We start from the raw sequence: 13,349 nt of genomic DNA, 5'->3' as shown, positions 1-13,349 counted from the left end.
AAAAGAAAAAAAAAAGGTAGTTTTGTAAAAATTGATAAAGCAAAATTTGAACAAAAAATATACATTATCATTCTTCTTTTTTTTTCCGAGAATAATACTAAAATACTATGTATCCAGAAGAAACATCACGAAAATTTTGAACCTAAGATGCAACCTCAAGATCGTAGGCCAATTTATCAAGCATGGGACGTTTAGAGTCACGGATCAATTCTAATGCCTAGCTAACAATCTTCTCCCTTATCCATTCAAAACTCATCAATGTGTGCCACCTCTCTTATACATCAAACAAGAAAAAACACTATATGCAAGTCAGATAAGAAAGGGTACAGAAGGGGGGAAAAAGAAAGAAAACAGAGGAGAAAAGTAGGCCCCTGCCATCAGACGGGCCCCCTCATTCAAACCCTTCTAGCCCCAATCAATTGCCTTTTGGCTTCTTCTCGCCCCAATCAATTGCATTTTGGCTATTGTGGTGACCTGGGATGGATGATGGCACTTTAACCCGTGGCCAGAATTTCTTCATGATATACGGTGGCTCTAAGGTGATTTGCTCGGCTCTATTACCACAGTGCGTTTCGACACTAAGACAAGCTGGCTGATAAATATTACTTTTTAGGCATTAATATTACCAGATAAAGCATTACTTTGCTTTTGTAACAAGTTGGATTCACATTTTAGACCAACCCAGCTTCTCCTACAGGTTAGGCTTCCCCCTACCATCAACAAAAAGGTAAAAGACAAAAAGAAAAAAATATACTTTCTACAACCCGAGTATTGTGAAAGAACAAAGAAAGTTCTGCGCAATTTAAGGAATTTATAATTTTTATGGGGCAAAAATATTAGCTAGAAAATTGTTCCAAAAATCATCAAAGAAGTAATAGGCTTTTAAGCATCTGAGAAATTTTTAGTAATTATTGAGTAGAGTACCACCATAAAATGCATGTTCAGAGCACGAAAATTTCGGATCCATATCCTGGTCGAAACAGACCATCTCCGCTATATCATGACATATTTATTGACAGCACACCCCCATGCACCATAAGCTTCAGAAAGTCACCAAAATCACCCATGCTCTGCCTGCACAGTGAATTAATTAGAACATGCCCATAACAAGTGGGGTGACAACCCAACTTCAGGGATACAAATCAGATCCTCTACTAGTAATTTCAGGAAACAAGCATCACAATTCATTTCTTATCATGAACCGCATCTTCAGTGGTTTACTTTACACGAATCACACCCCTGCCTCAATACTCAGAAATATATAACAGAAGCCTTGCATCTACTACTCAATAACGACGGCCACCAGCATTAGACATGAGTACCTTGGTGGGTTTCTTCCCTTTCTTTCCAAATCCATTCGTCTTCTGAGCCTCAGGGCTCTCGGTGATTCTGGCAGAGGATATGATGTTGGCAAATGACAATGTCGCAGCAGTCCGAGGACCTGTCAGTAAGGACATAATAAAAGACTGCTGGGATAAATTGAAGAAGTCTCTTATGAATATACTACTAAAAGAGCTTTAAATTTTGCTTTCGACAGAATAATAAATTTAGCTTTATTAGCAGCATGAGAATCTTTTAGTGACCGGATGTTGATTTTTAACATCATAAACAAATGACTACATTCTACAGCCAATCATCAAACACTTTAAAAAGATACCTCATGTGAGAAGTGTGAAACCACTTCCAACCACCCTAACTGATTGACTGGTTATCATCCCTTGTCTGTTGGAGTTCCAGAGGTTCTGCTTTTCGCCTTTAGGAGGCTGCCATCTGCTACAACTGCCTTGTCAATACTTTTATGTTTTCCTTTTTTATGATCTACATATCTCATTACTTCTTATGTATATTTATCTTTTGTTCTGTAAACCTGTCATCTTCTTTTCTTTTGTACATTTGTCTTTCTCTCATTTTGTACAGGAGTTGGTTGCTTTGGCTCCCCTTTTGTTTAGGAGGCTATCTTGTGTATGTTGTCATACTTTACTCTTCTTGATATAAACTTTCACAGCTGTGATTCACCAAAATACGTAACTAATTGACTAAGATGTCTTCTAACATCTATATGGAGATTATGGTTATAACTAAGGTTTTAAGTCCCAATGGGATTAAGGACGTCCCCGCCATCCCATCCTGTTTCTGTAAGAAAACGGAACTGGGATGGGTTGGGATGGGTTGAGACGTCGAATCCCATCCCAGAGAGAGAAGAAGAAAGAGGAAAGAAAGAGAGAAAACATGAGAAAAGGTAGAAGTGAAAGGAAAAGAAAAGAAGAAAACAAAACCGTAGGAAAAAAGGGAAGAAGATAAAAAAAGAAATGAAAGAAAGAGGGAAGAAAAGGAAAGGAAAGAAGAAGAGGAAAAAAGAAATAAAGAAAGTGATAAGAGAGAAAGGAAAGAAAGGAAGGTAGAAGAAAAAGAAAAAAAGAAAAGAAGAAGAAAAAAATGAAAAGAAAGAAAAAGGAGGGAGAAAGAGGGGATATCTGAAGAAAGATAGAGAATATCTACTAGATAGTACCACCGGGACAAGGCGGGACAAAAGCGCATCCCATTCCATGGAGAAATTAGGATGTCCTTGTCCCATGAGATTTAAAACCTTGGCTAGGACCACCAGCAAGTATGCAACTAATAGGTCATTTTGTAATGCCATAGGTTTTGAAATGGATCCCAGAAGGCTGGTCAAATCTAGCTCTAACAGGTAATTTGTAGACCCTGACCCATGCATTTGCACCACTCTTGAATCATAATTTCCCATTTGTTTGTGCACATTGATGGACAGTGCACAACAGGAATCTCAGATTAGACTGCCAAGCGAATTCAACAAACGAGGGATTAACAAATTGAGACCGAAAGCACTAGCATGTCCTGATATCATTCTACAAAATTTCTGTTGTAGCCAAACGTACCTTGAATGCTAGAAGCTTCGCCCATCCTTTCCATGTGTCCTGAAGAATCAGTCCGTTCTTCAGCTCTCAAAGAAGGTGAATCATGTGCAGCAGCAAAACCAAGGCGTGTCACATCTGAGAACAGTTTTCTTTCACCAGCGACCGGAGGACTAGTGGATGGTGCACTGCAGCTTCCTAGTGCTAAAGATAGAATGGATGTTAATTAGAACAGATCTCAAAATCATAGACCAACCACATCTGAGGATTAATGGATTCAAATACTGTTTGCGCATTGCTTCCAGAACAGAATTACAGCTAGAAGTAATATTATAACTGAACATGTTACACTTCAAAAGTACAGCACCAACTAGCATTCAGATATATATGTGCCGAAACCTCATAAAACATGCATTAAGAAATAACTTCTCTATAACAAAACCTGATTGCGAATTGATTCAAAAGGTGATGTAGAAGTAAAAAGTATTTTACCTTCAAAGTCATCTGATGAAAATGTGACATCCTTCGGAGAATACCGCCCCTTATCATGTGTTATCAGACTTGCATGCAAGGAAGCAGCCTCAGCCTTCAGTCTCTCTTCTTGCTCCTAGAAGATAAGAATAAAAAGAAACATGTAAAATAGAATAAATAAAACTAATGAGACACTTAGAAATGCACTTCAGATTTGAGCAACAAATGCCAATTTCACTAGAGACGAAAAATTGGCCCAAGAGGAGATGGTCTCGCATTGTCTGCCATACAAGTTTGTTGAACTAGAAAATAAAATGGTTGGACTGATGTCACAGCTCATTAATATCCTAAACAATTACTGACATAGTCAAGCCGATCATCAAATTGTCGGCAATTTGGCGAAAGAAAGTTGACGATCAACTCTTCATTTTCTGACTTTCAGTTAGTAAGAGTTTTGTCTTTGAATCTTTGGGAATAAAAGTCCGAATTTTCTATTTTCCAAGGATTTCTATACCTGATTTTGGGCTTATTTTGTAATGAGTTTTTAAGTCCTATTTTCAGCAGGAATATCATCTAAATGTCTTATCTTTGGTGGACTTATTAGGACTGTGATGTGAAAAGATTTTCGTGGTCTTTTAAGTAGGGTCCTATAAAGCAACGAATTTTAGTATCTTATCAAAGCTCTATTGAATTCTTTTTGCTAGGGAAGTGTAGGGAAGAGCCCTTGTTCATCTAAGAGATCCACTTTGGTAATGCCATGGCGTTCTACAATTATAAAAGAGGGGAATCTGCTCTAAGTTCAGTTTTGCAGAGACTACATAAAACTTCCAGAATTCTCTTCTTCTGCTGCTGCTTTATTTGTTTCATTTGGCAATTTGTTGGACCGACACTTGCTTCTTGCCTCTGATGCGTCTTCATATTCCTGACATGCAGATTTTCTGTGCATTATCGTGTATTTTTCAGGTCTGATCAGAAAATTCAGACCTTACATGCATTGTAAGTTGGCCATTGAAGGAATAGTAGACTCTAGATCAATAGCCCAGATTCTTGAATGATGTAATGATCGGTGAACTTATACCATGGAATGTGCCTTGACAAAGCAAAGATAAATGAGTAACACGCAACGACCTTTCACGTTCATGATAAAGAACTTTTTTTTTCTTGATGAATATTAATACAGCATCATTATCAAAATGGAACTTTATCAGTGATATAGCTCCAACATGGCCAAGGTGAGTTACACAGATCACATAACAACCATCAAAGTAACACGCTGTTTTCTATGATCAATCATATGAAACTGAAATATCCTCCAATTTTTTCATTTTATCAGCAATCTTGTATTATGTTTTCAGTTTAAGCAGTCAAGTGGAGTAAGAATTGATGCTAAATGATAATGGGTATATTTAACAGAATAAATCATTACCGAATGTTTTAATACCATCTGTCTTGAAAAAACGCATAACCAATATGGAAGTGGGCAATGAAACTATGATTACTCTTAACAGAATCTTTAAGAATACAAGTGTTGCACGGTAATGAGCAATGAAGTTTAGTTGCCATGTAAAACCCCTATCCCCACTCTAGAAATGAATTTATCCGCATATTATGCCATCAAATTTTTCACTATGAATGGAATATATTTCATGAGGACTAATATGAGAAAAGGAGAAGGTAAAAAAAAACTTTGAAGATCCTTGATAATTGGGTTTTCTAATGGGAGTGCCTCACCCACTTCAAAATACCACTCTTCCAGCTTGCGTTCATGTTTCTTGATGTTCATTGATGCACAGTGGGAATCCATTATTGCCTCCTCCAGATTTTATTTTATTGGTACAGGCATCCAAATTTAACCTTAACTCTTAGCCTCAACATTTTATAATTGTATAACTTATGTATTAAGTGTTTTTCTAAAAGCAAATTTAGAAATGAGATACAAAAGAAAACATGGCCAGAAGGACTACTATTATTTCATGGAAAAATATATCTCGTACAAGCAGCAGCAGGTGGTTAGGTGCTCCAACTTCTGGAACTCCAAAGCACCGCTTTCTCACTCCTCACTGAGGATTGAGATGGGATCAGGTTGGGCCACCTGACCTAACCCAGCATACCCTCCATGGAGCCTCACTTGACTGACCCAATTTAGGCTCATTAAAGGTTGACCCATTTTAGACCAAAATCATTAAATTTTGAAACCAGGTTCGACTCAACCTAGTAAATTATGTCTCTCAGTGTTTGCACACATGTGCCTGTGGAGTGGAAGGATCAAGAGAGAGAGGGTAACTTAAGCCACCATAGATTGAAATTATGAGACAGGATTTGGAGAAGCTTGCAAGTATCATCAAGTGGGGTTGTTTTCAAATACTTATACCAAAGCCCCAAATCTATTGTGCAAGTAAAATAAAGTGACAGATCCATAATATTCTACCACCATACTATGAACATGACAAAATTGTGGCAGTTACATTAAGAAAGAAAGTAAAAGTTGGTGATTTAATATTCCTAGCTTCAAATAGTTCATCCTGAGCTTGAATTCCCATTAGATTATTAACTAGAAGAAAGTCATCAATTAGAAAAGAAGGAAAATACATTGTGTTGCATCATTATGTAAGACAAATGAGTCCAATCAAGATGAACCATCATGTTTCTAAATCACAACCAATATTTTCAAAGGAGCAGATGCTTTCTACCTTCCTAGCAAGTTGCTTCCTCTGTTTTTCACGCTTCTTTAATTCATCCATGAATGGTGCCAAGGATCCGGGAGGCAGGATGTCACTCAGATCAATTTCACAGAGCTGTATTTAACAAGGATTTGTAAGACAAATTATAACAAATTTAATTTGCGATTCTTACTAATAGACTGGAGTACCTGGAATGTTGTTGTTAAAGAGAAGTGACTCAAGTAGCGGTAGCGCTTTCTCATGGCTTCTGTCTGTGTAACCGTCTCCAGCTCTAAAATTTTTCCACTGAGTCTGCACTTGTATTTATATTCTTTAGATTAGTGAAAATAAACAACGATGGCTGCTGTATGAAGAATTAATAACTCAATGACATAAAACCACCATAGCAACTGCAATAGCTAATGGTTCTCACAAAACATTGTTTAAATGTGAACACATCTGTGCCATTTCTTTTTGTTCCTATAATCACAAAAGCATTACTGCTATCACAGCACCAACTCTTGCACTGACATCTCCATTCCCAAATCATTACAATTGTTTGAATCTGTGGTGCATTTATATTCAAATTATATCACAATAAAAGCTAAAATGCTTTGAAAAAACTGATGCACACCAAAATGATAGAACAGCTGCCACATCTAGCACATATTTCTTCCTTAGCATGGTGTCAAGAATGAATAATGATGAGAATATCCAATAGCATGGCAAGAAGCCCAGACAACAAAAGATGCAAAGGGGAAATTGCTGAAACTCAAAGAGAAGGTGAAACAAGAAAAACATCCACATTTAACTGCTGATTTGAATATAGATAAATTAATAAAACTCATCTTCATCAAACCAAAATAAAAAGGGGCAGCACAGTAATGTGATGGTTTAGGTGATTCTAGCTTTTCAACTCAGTCCAGATGCATTCCAGATATACACATTCCATCTACACCTATGACCAGGAGTTCTGCACATTTATCTAATAGTACTGCATAAGAAAAGCAGCTTGCAGAATAGCTGTATGTTTAAATCTTAGCAAGAGATTACTAACTTTAGTTCTACAAAGAGAAACAACATACGATATAGAATGATTAGTCTAAAAATAATTACAGAGCGCAACCAATCTGAATTAAGATTATGGTGCAAAATTAGACTAAGGGGCATCAACAAAGTCATGCCTTCACTAAGTCATTCATAAATTTGCAATCATATCCTACTTCAATAAAACAAGGGGTATGAACATCTACATCAATCTACCTCCTCGTTGTTAAGTTCAAGTTTATGTAAGATGCCATAACTTTTCTTTATGAACTGAGCTGGATTGACTAGATAGCAAGCTCAGGACTTATCAGTTGAGCTTCATGATAATTTTTACACTTGCAGGCCAAGTCACAAAAAATTGCATTCCTTTAGGTAAGAAAAACAATATCTGGTGCAACTAGTTCCTCTCAACAGAGTTCAGACTCAGAAATTATAGATCTCTCTCTTGATCTATCAACTATATAGAAGCACACCTTAAGGTTCAATTATATGACAACAACAGCAAAAGAGCTCAACAACATCCTGAAAAGATAAGTTTTTACAGTAGCCAGAATTTAGAAAGAACACAAGTCAATGTACCTTGGTGGAAGCATATCGTAGCTTCCATAGTGGTTCAAAAGACACTTCATGTTTAATGGATGCAGAATAAGGTGTTGACCATCAATTGCCTGTGCCAATATGGATATCAAACTCAAACTCATAATGCACCTATGCACATGGAAGTCACACCAAGATATGATGGTGTAGCCATAGTACTGATTTATATGGCAGTACAGAAATATAATCACTTCATGCTAAGACAACTTAAAAAATGATATAACTCCTATAGAAGTAACTACTAAGTCAAATCTCAATCACCTGATAGAAAGTGTACGACTCCTTTTGCTTTGCACCCCTGCAGCTACTTGAAGTTTGATGTAAAGCTTTCCCATCAATATATGATAGCATCACTTTCTCAGAATTCTCAAATGCTTCAGGTACAGCAGCAAGTGGGAAAGGAGAACTGTCAGCACCTGATTTTACAGATGACTCAGTTATCCCATGTTCTAGAGTGATACTTCTACCTGTTGATTCCCATGCATCTAACTTGTCAATGTCAGAACTTGTATTAAATGCTTGAGGCTGTGCCTTATTATGTCTAATCTTCAGATTATGGGCGGGAGAGGCAGAGTTCCTTAGTGAAGGACTGCCATTATAAGTTATACGCTCCATCCAATTTTTCATTCTGTCCTCTAGGTGTTCCAAAGCTGCACAGACATAAGGGAGGATTTCCAAGTCATCAACAAGACCACAATCTGCTTTATGTAGCCAATTATTGAGATCTGATTTTGCTTCCCGCACAGACAACTCCACATCCGAAGTCAAAACAAACTTAGAAAACGAGTCACAAATGCCATCGCTGCTGCATGGCATAGTACCTTCTATTTGCTGATTTTTCAGTATGGGAACTAGTGAATATTTTGGCCGAGTTAAAAGGGTAAAATAAGCATGATCACCAGCTTGAAATTGCTTCACATTTTCAACAAGGATTGTATACAAGTCTTTTGTGGATATCATCATAAAGCATAGGGGACATTTTTTCCAGCATTCACCTCTGTGATCCTCCTCTCCCATCAGCAAATAGCGCAGAATGCAGGGAAAACAATATATATGGCCACATGATGTTATTTGGGGGCAAAGGGGACTTTCCAAGCAAATCGGGCATTGTACCGGTATCGGGGTAGAGAATCTTACACAAATGACATCTTCCCAACGGAGCATTTTATCTGGGTCCGTCAATTCAACTTCATAACATCCTGTATCTAACACAACAAATTTGTAATTTGCTTGAAGAAATAAGTCTTTGTTGTACGGTTTTATCTTTTGTTGCCTTCTTGGAGGAGGAAGTCGAGGCTGCGGGCGGGAAATTGGATCATAGTAGAAATTTAGCAAATGATTAGCACTCACCACCTGGTTTCTTCTTGCAGCTGAATGGGCAGTGCTACCTTGAGTACCAACAGTACCTGCAGCCAGATGATCAGAACCAGATGACCTCCCATTGATTTGAGCAGGTCCAAATTGATCAGGCCTAAAATGAGTTGTTGTCCCTTCTCTCCCAGCTGGCTGGCATTCCAAAATGGTGCCATCATTTTGAGCACATGAAACTTCCTCGGTATCCAGCACTCTAAATCCAATCACCTGAAACAACATTTCAAAATTCAGTAACTTGTACAGAAGGCAAGAAACAAACGACATACTATTCCGAAATTCAACTCTCATGACCAAACAAAGCATGAAAAACTGATAGTAGCTGCTGCAAATAATCTGGCTTTTTTTTTTTTCATCCATAACAATGCGTTCAAAATTTAGCCTTACCTATTCAGTAGGGTTAAAGGGCTTAGAATTATTCTATGCCTAATTCAAGCAACAAAGGATATACCATAATAACGGTTTCTTGAAAGAAGAATAAAGAAAGAAGCGAACAGAAAGAAAGGAGGGGTAATATTGTAATGAGATGACCATCAAACAATTATAACAAGTATAAGATGTCAAGAGTTTGAGTCAACAGATATCCTGTCTTTTTCATGATCACAGGTATACCATAGAATTGCAAATTTATGAAAAAAGATCCCTTTCCACATGGCATTGGGAAAAAAGAGATTAATGGCAAGTTTTTAGACTTGTCTGAAATGGGAAAACTAGATTTGACAAAAAGCAGGTGCTAGTGCAATGGAGAAAAGTTGAAAGTTTAAAGGGTGTTGCATGCTGGTTGCTTCAAATGTAGTTGTCACTTTAGGTAATGCAATGATTGTGAAAAAGTAGACAATCCTCAATAAGGTAGCAAAGGCTGACATTTGGAAGGATCGGTGGAGGAAGTTCATTTGAAAAGACCATGTAGAACCAGATGACTCTACAGGCGGGGACACTGGTTGGCATTTTGCTGGGTGGCATCTTCAGATGGTCAAGGATAGGGCTGCAAACAAACCGAGCTGCCCATGAGCAGCTTGTGCTTGGTTCTATATGTACTCATTCAATCCGAGCTTAGTTAAGCGGAGCTCAAACATGTTTTGGACCTTGGCCTGAAAACACCATTCAAAAACCGTGGGAAAGATCAGCTTGGCTGGACTAAAGCTTGATTCAGAGCTTAACTAAGCTTGAGCACTTCATGTCAAGCCCACTCAAGCTTGAGCTAACTCCAACAGCTCTTTAAATATACCAAGCCAAGCTGAGCAGCTTGATACTTTGTCGGCTCGGCTGATTTACACCTCTAGACAAGGATGCGATGAAAATCATTTGAACTCAAATATGCATGTAATTACCCTCCAAAACACAATGTGGATGGATTGCAAAACATGTCGTATTCGACAGCCAGCATAGGAAAACTTGTATGCAATTTTTGTCACAGGTCACAACTTGAAAGGCATTATCCAGACTGTCATGGACAAGGAGTTAAATCCCCTAAGTCTAGATCCAAGAGTCTTGATCATTATAGGAGGAAGCTCTGGATTCTAAGTAATCACCTCAGTCTAAATCCAATAAAGTCTTTATGGTAATAAGGACAGGCCCTATGTTTTAAGACCACAACCATCATATTAAAAATACAGTTGCATCAACCCATATTCAGCATCCTTTTAACTTTATCCTGCAGGAGTTTCTGCATAACTATTGACACTTTGGTCACATATCCTTTGAAAACAATGCCCTCTTAGTCTCCACATTTGAAATAACCATATCTTTCAACTTCATCTCCAAAATTTTCATACATCTGATCTTTTATTTTTATCACAACTCCAGCTGCTTCTCATCCACTATAAAACTCAGCAATCCCAATAACTCAACCATCCTCCTTTTTCATTCACCTTAATCACAAGTTTAACAATCCCCAGTACTCCTCGAGTGGCCCCAACTCTTAATGTTTATTTTCTAATACTCAATTCCCTCTTCCAGAAAAAAGAGATACAACTATAGACTTCCTTTTCACCCTATTCTCCTTCCTTCCAACTTCCATAAAAAGACATACTAAAGAGAAACGAAAGGCCTGAGATATTTATATCCGGAAGCAATCACAACAATGATGTCATATAGATTTTCATATTATAAGAAGAATTCTATTTTCCTTATGTTCTTGTAGTTAATAGCATATCACACACTTACACTTGCAAACTTACATGCATATGCACATACAGAGAAACAACATGCTTGCACATATACAGACATATACATATCAACATGCATGTATGAAGTAGATTTCTTTTTGATTGTTCAGGTTATTTTGCATCTTAGGAAATTTTTCAGTGATTAAATTCAGTGCACCATATCTGCATGCATAGGTCAGACAGATAGCAAAAAACGTGCCTTCCCTTCATTCCTCCCAAAATCATATTTTTTAAATCCATAACGTGCATAGAAGCTCTAATGAGATATATAGTTTATCAAAATAAAGTAACATAAAACAATTAATGGTGAACAATGATTTCAGTTAATTAGTAAGGTAATGAATGTACTTATGACAATAAGGTCATCTTATATGACAGACATAACACCTCCACTTCTTTCACTACCTACACTCAAACAGCTTAAGCAATGAAGTGAAACAGAAGTGGAATACAAGTCCCAAGGCAAATTCTTCTTACCTTACTGGATGCATCACAGGAGTCTCCAGATACTGAAACCGCTGATTCTGCAAAATATGAATTGCAAGATAATATTCAATCTCCAGATATGGAAGAAAAAAGGCAACCGTCCAGCAAACGACCATGATTTCCGATCAAATCCTAGGTCTAAAGTCACCAGAAACAAAATACAGAAAGAAAACCCTAAACCAAGAATTCGTGACCAGGAAATTCGAGATCGGGCGAGAACCCACCGGAACTCTCGCCACGAGCGCGGTTGGACGCATCCGTGGTGGAGATCTGGGCCGATCCGCCGCGGCTATCGGTAGAGAAGACCTCCGTCTCGAGCCCGGGAGGGCGGCGAGGGTCGGGAGGGAAGCCATGGTCGGAGAAGGTAGGGTTTTCGGGGAGCGCACGCGACGGAGAAGCGGATCGATGGGCGTCGTCGGTGGGGGAGATGGACATGAACGTGTGCAAGGAGACGGGGTAGAGTCGGAGCGGTCGCAGCCGGAGCCGAAGTTGGGGAAATGCTTTGGATTTTATGCAGCAGCGGGCATCTGGAATATCCGGCCATGTGGACGATAACGCCCTTGTCATGAACAAGAATTGTCCAAGGTGCCATTTTGTTGTAATTTATGATTTTTTTGGTAAAGAGTCAACTTTATTAAAGAAAAAGTAAGGAACCATATACGGACTCCATCGACAACTAAATTCAGAATTAGTACGTGGGATAAAAAATGAAGTACTTAAAAATAATGCGACGACCCCGGCTGAAGATCATTCAATCTCATCGCTCGCGATGGATTGAGAACAAATTTGACTGAGAACCGCATCTCTTGCTAAGGGCTTCAGAGATTCTTCCGAGATCTTCCTTTATCACGGAATATGTCACCATGACCTTGAGTCCCGCCGAGGTTACCTGAACGGGCTCGTAAACAAAAATACTGATCAAACCCTATTTCGATCTTCATATCAGACGAGAGCATCCGAACTTGGCTTTGGGTGATCAAGCCTCAGATTCCGACCTCAACTTCCTACGATGGCAGTCGGAGCTCACGTGGCCGATGGGGTGGATGTGGTAGTCGTGACTGTCACAACAAAGCTAAAACCTACTTCTTCCCTTCTCGAACTGATTCTTACACTAATTCTAGGCGCAACAATGGCATGGGCTTCTCTCTTGCTAACAATTATGACCAAAGTGGGCCTGGCAATTCTTCTCGGCCTAACTCAACTGCATCATGGTCTGATCACTCTGGTCAGCCAAATGGGCCTACTCGTGACTTCTTTGGCCCAGCTAATCAAACCTATCCACTTTCAATAATTCACACTATCGGCCCAATAGATTTTTCATGCTCAATGATCGAGTTATTTGTCAGATGTGTGCATGACCTGATCACACGGCCCTATTCTATTCTCTTCATACACAGACAGTCAAGGCTCATTTTTTATAAGGATCGGTATCTGGGACTTATGATCTAGACTGGTATATTGACTCTGGTGCAACACATCATGTGACATCTGATCTCGCCAACCTCAACATTAGAGATGATCGGTCAATCACAAATCATGTCTTTATCGGTGATGGTTCAGATTTGTCTGTCCTTGTCTCTAACTCTTCTACATTACATACACCTTATCATCCCTTACATATGAATAACATTTTATCTGCATCCAAAATTTTAGAAATTTACTTTCTATATCCAAAT

The 13,349-nt window shown here is 38.5% G+C and overlaps 1 protein-coding gene across 2 annotated transcripts; it reads right to left on the bottom strand.

Moving 5' to 3' along the window:
• Window positions 1-1,050: 1,050 nt before the first annotated feature.
• On the bottom strand, window positions 1,051-12,174 carry LOC105051086 (uncharacterized). 2 transcript variants are annotated; one of them, XR_012134218.1, is made up of 10 exons: window positions 11,898-12,174; window positions 11,665-11,711; window positions 7,910-9,229; window positions 7,631-7,719; window positions 6,214-6,316; window positions 6,035-6,139; window positions 3,366-3,480; window positions 2,898-3,077; window positions 1,658-1,770; window positions 1,304-1,441 (listed from the first exon to the last, which is right to left on the bottom strand). XR_012134218.1 is itself a non-coding variant. In XM_010931374.4 (9 exons), exons 1-9 carry the CDS (start codon window positions 12,106-12,108, stop codon window positions 1,287-1,289), a joined length of 2,325 nt encoding a protein of 774 aa, XP_010929676.1. In that variant the 5' UTR covers window positions 12,109-12,172; the 3' UTR covers window positions 1,051-1,286. The 2 variants fall into 2 exon arrangements, 1 of the variants encoding a protein (XP_010929676.1); XM_010931374.4 differs by lacking the exon at window positions 1,658-1,770 and having other exon boundaries at window positions 1,051-1,441; window positions 11,898-12,172.
• Between the last annotated feature and the right edge of the window lie 1,175 nt (window positions 12,175-13,349).

The sequence above is a fragment of the Elaeis guineensis genome, chromosome 9 (assembly GCF_000442705.2).
Source record: "Elaeis guineensis isolate ETL-2024a chromosome 9, EG11, whole genome shotgun sequence".
Lineage (NCBI taxonomy): Eukaryota > Viridiplantae > Streptophyta > Magnoliopsida > Arecales > Arecaceae > Elaeis > Elaeis guineensis.
The sequence above is the reverse complement of the archived record's forward strand: the minus strand, read 5'-3'. Positions and strand labels throughout refer to the sequence as shown.